The sequence below is a fragment of the Asparagus officinalis genome, chromosome 2, assembly GCF_001876935.1.
Source record: "Asparagus officinalis chromosome 2, Aspof.V1, whole genome shotgun sequence".
In the NCBI taxonomy this organism is placed as follows: domain Eukaryota; kingdom Viridiplantae; phylum Streptophyta; class Magnoliopsida; order Asparagales; family Asparagaceae; genus Asparagus; species Asparagus officinalis.
The window spans coordinates 7,889,251-7,891,272 of NC_033795.1; the positions used below are offsets into that span (position 1 = coordinate 7,889,251).

Sequence of the window (2,022 nt, forward strand, 5' to 3'; positions counted from 1 at the left end):
ATCAAGATAGTTTAAAAAACAATTATTTTACCTATATAGTTATCTGGATAGATATCAATCCTCCTGTAGAGTGGCAATACTGACTCACATTCATTGTCTGTCATTAATAATTTGAACAGAAGGAAACTATTTCGCAGTTTGTATTTCATAACTCCCGGTTTACATGTGTTCTAGTGTTATACAACATAAGAAAGTGCATTCTGCGTTTATGCCCTTTCTTGCTAATTTCAACAGAAAGGAAAATGTATCATATAACATGCATTAGCAACTATAATGTTGCGAGGTTAACACACAAAAATGATAAACATGTAAGACCTTTAACTACTGAAAAAAAGAGTAGATGACAGGCAAACTATGCAATGAAGTCTCAGATGAGGCTTTCCACATCACAATTAGAAAAGAAAATCTGTGATAGAATAATAGGAAAAAAGCTAAACCTGATCTGGAGATCAAGATCTACAAAACTTACCCAAGAGCTTACATGAGGGTTACAGATTTTACATTCAGCTGTTTTAGATACAGCTCGTCAACTGTTACATAGCGGAGCTAAAAAAACTTATAACAAGTCCATAATAAGTTCTTAGATTACATAAATATTCTTAAATTACATAATATTTGAAGTCATTCAGCAGCATTAAACATTCCAACGTAAATACTGACTACTGAGTGTTAAGATCAGTATTAAGAGCTTAAATATGACCAGGTTAGATATACATTTAGCCACAATTTATTTACTTATAACTAATAATACTGTAGGAAATGATAGGCATGAAGAAACGTTGAATAAAGAAAGAAAAGGATGTACATAGTTAGCTACTTAATAATGACATTAAACTGTAACTTCTAAAGAAAGGGAGTAACAAAACTAACCAGGAAATGCATAATTGCTTTAGGTACAGAGTCCTCAATATTTTTTCTCACGATGTCAAAATATGATTTCAACAACAGTTTTGTGATGCCTATCTCTATAGCCTCCTGCTCAGTCTGAATGTCTGAAGGTTTCAGGACAACTGGAGGCTGACAAATAAATGATACAAGTTAATAGCCATAAACTGATATATGACAGACAAAGAACAGCCAAAGTTCAAGGAGCTAAATACTTGAAGTTACATAAGCTTACCTCTCTTAGTTGGATCATAGACAGTGAATGATCTATGTGATTAACAGGTGGAGCATAAGACTTGCTCGAAGAACTCTCCCTCATAGGTGCACGGTTTTCACTTCCACCAAAAATTGATGAAACCCAACTTGAACCACTTGTAGTTCCTGATAGATTCCACCTCTCAGGTCTAATAATTTAGTATACATAATGTTGAACTTGTGGGGGGCCTTGTGAAATTTATCCCATGAGGTTTAGTACTACTTATATAAGACAAAATTTTATCCAATTCAGTATAAACGCACTTTCTTAATCTTTCAAGATTCACGTATAGTTAAGAACACATATTTTCATAGGTAAAATGTCAAAACTAAATGATTGTTTTCTTTTATTTTCATTATGACCAGTATAGGGACAATCATCAAATGAGTTCAGAGTTCTAAATTAGATAGCCATCATATATTCTTAGACTGACCTAATTGATACGCGTGACAACGAGAGAGCATCAATTTTATATAACTTACCAATTTTTTCAGGTTCAGAAGAATGACGAACACCCTGTTCATTGAAACATACGATGAAAAGAAACCAATATCACTAAAGGAAAAAATATTACTATAATTTTATCCAATATCACTATAATTTATCTAGAAGAAATTTAGCTGCTTGCATCCCAATACAAATTTTATCATGGGAACCAAATGTGAAAAACAAAGGTTGCAAAGAATGAAAACGCACTAAACCTGATCGGCAGCAATCCCATTTGCACCAGAGCGACCCAGAATAGCTCGAGATTTAAGAGTTCTTTCAGATGATTGAAGCTTATCAGAATCTACACCATCCTGCATTCAAAGCATGTGGTAACAGTGCTATAATTAGAATAAAACCCAACGTGTCCATGCATACATACAAATGTAACACCC

At 33.4% G+C, this 2,022-nt stretch overlaps 1 protein-coding gene across 2 annotated transcripts in view; it reads right to left on the reverse strand.

Annotated features, from left to right (window-relative positions):
* Positions 1–2,022, reverse strand: part of LOC109830119 (dynamin-related protein 3A-like) — an 18,254-nt gene that overhangs the window by 1,967 nt on the left and 14,265 nt on the right. For both annotated transcript variants that reach the window (XM_020397276.1, XM_020397277.1), the window contains exons 14-17: positions 1,843–1,941; positions 1,624–1,657; positions 1,121–1,266; positions 871–1,017 (exon numbers count right to left, since the gene is read on the reverse strand). In XM_020397276.1, coding sequence (XP_020252865.1) covers positions 871–1,017; positions 1,121–1,266; positions 1,624–1,657; positions 1,843–1,941 — 426 coding nt within the window. The remainder of the gene's footprint in view (positions 1–870; positions 1,018–1,120; positions 1,267–1,623; positions 1,658–1,842; positions 1,942–2,022) is intronic.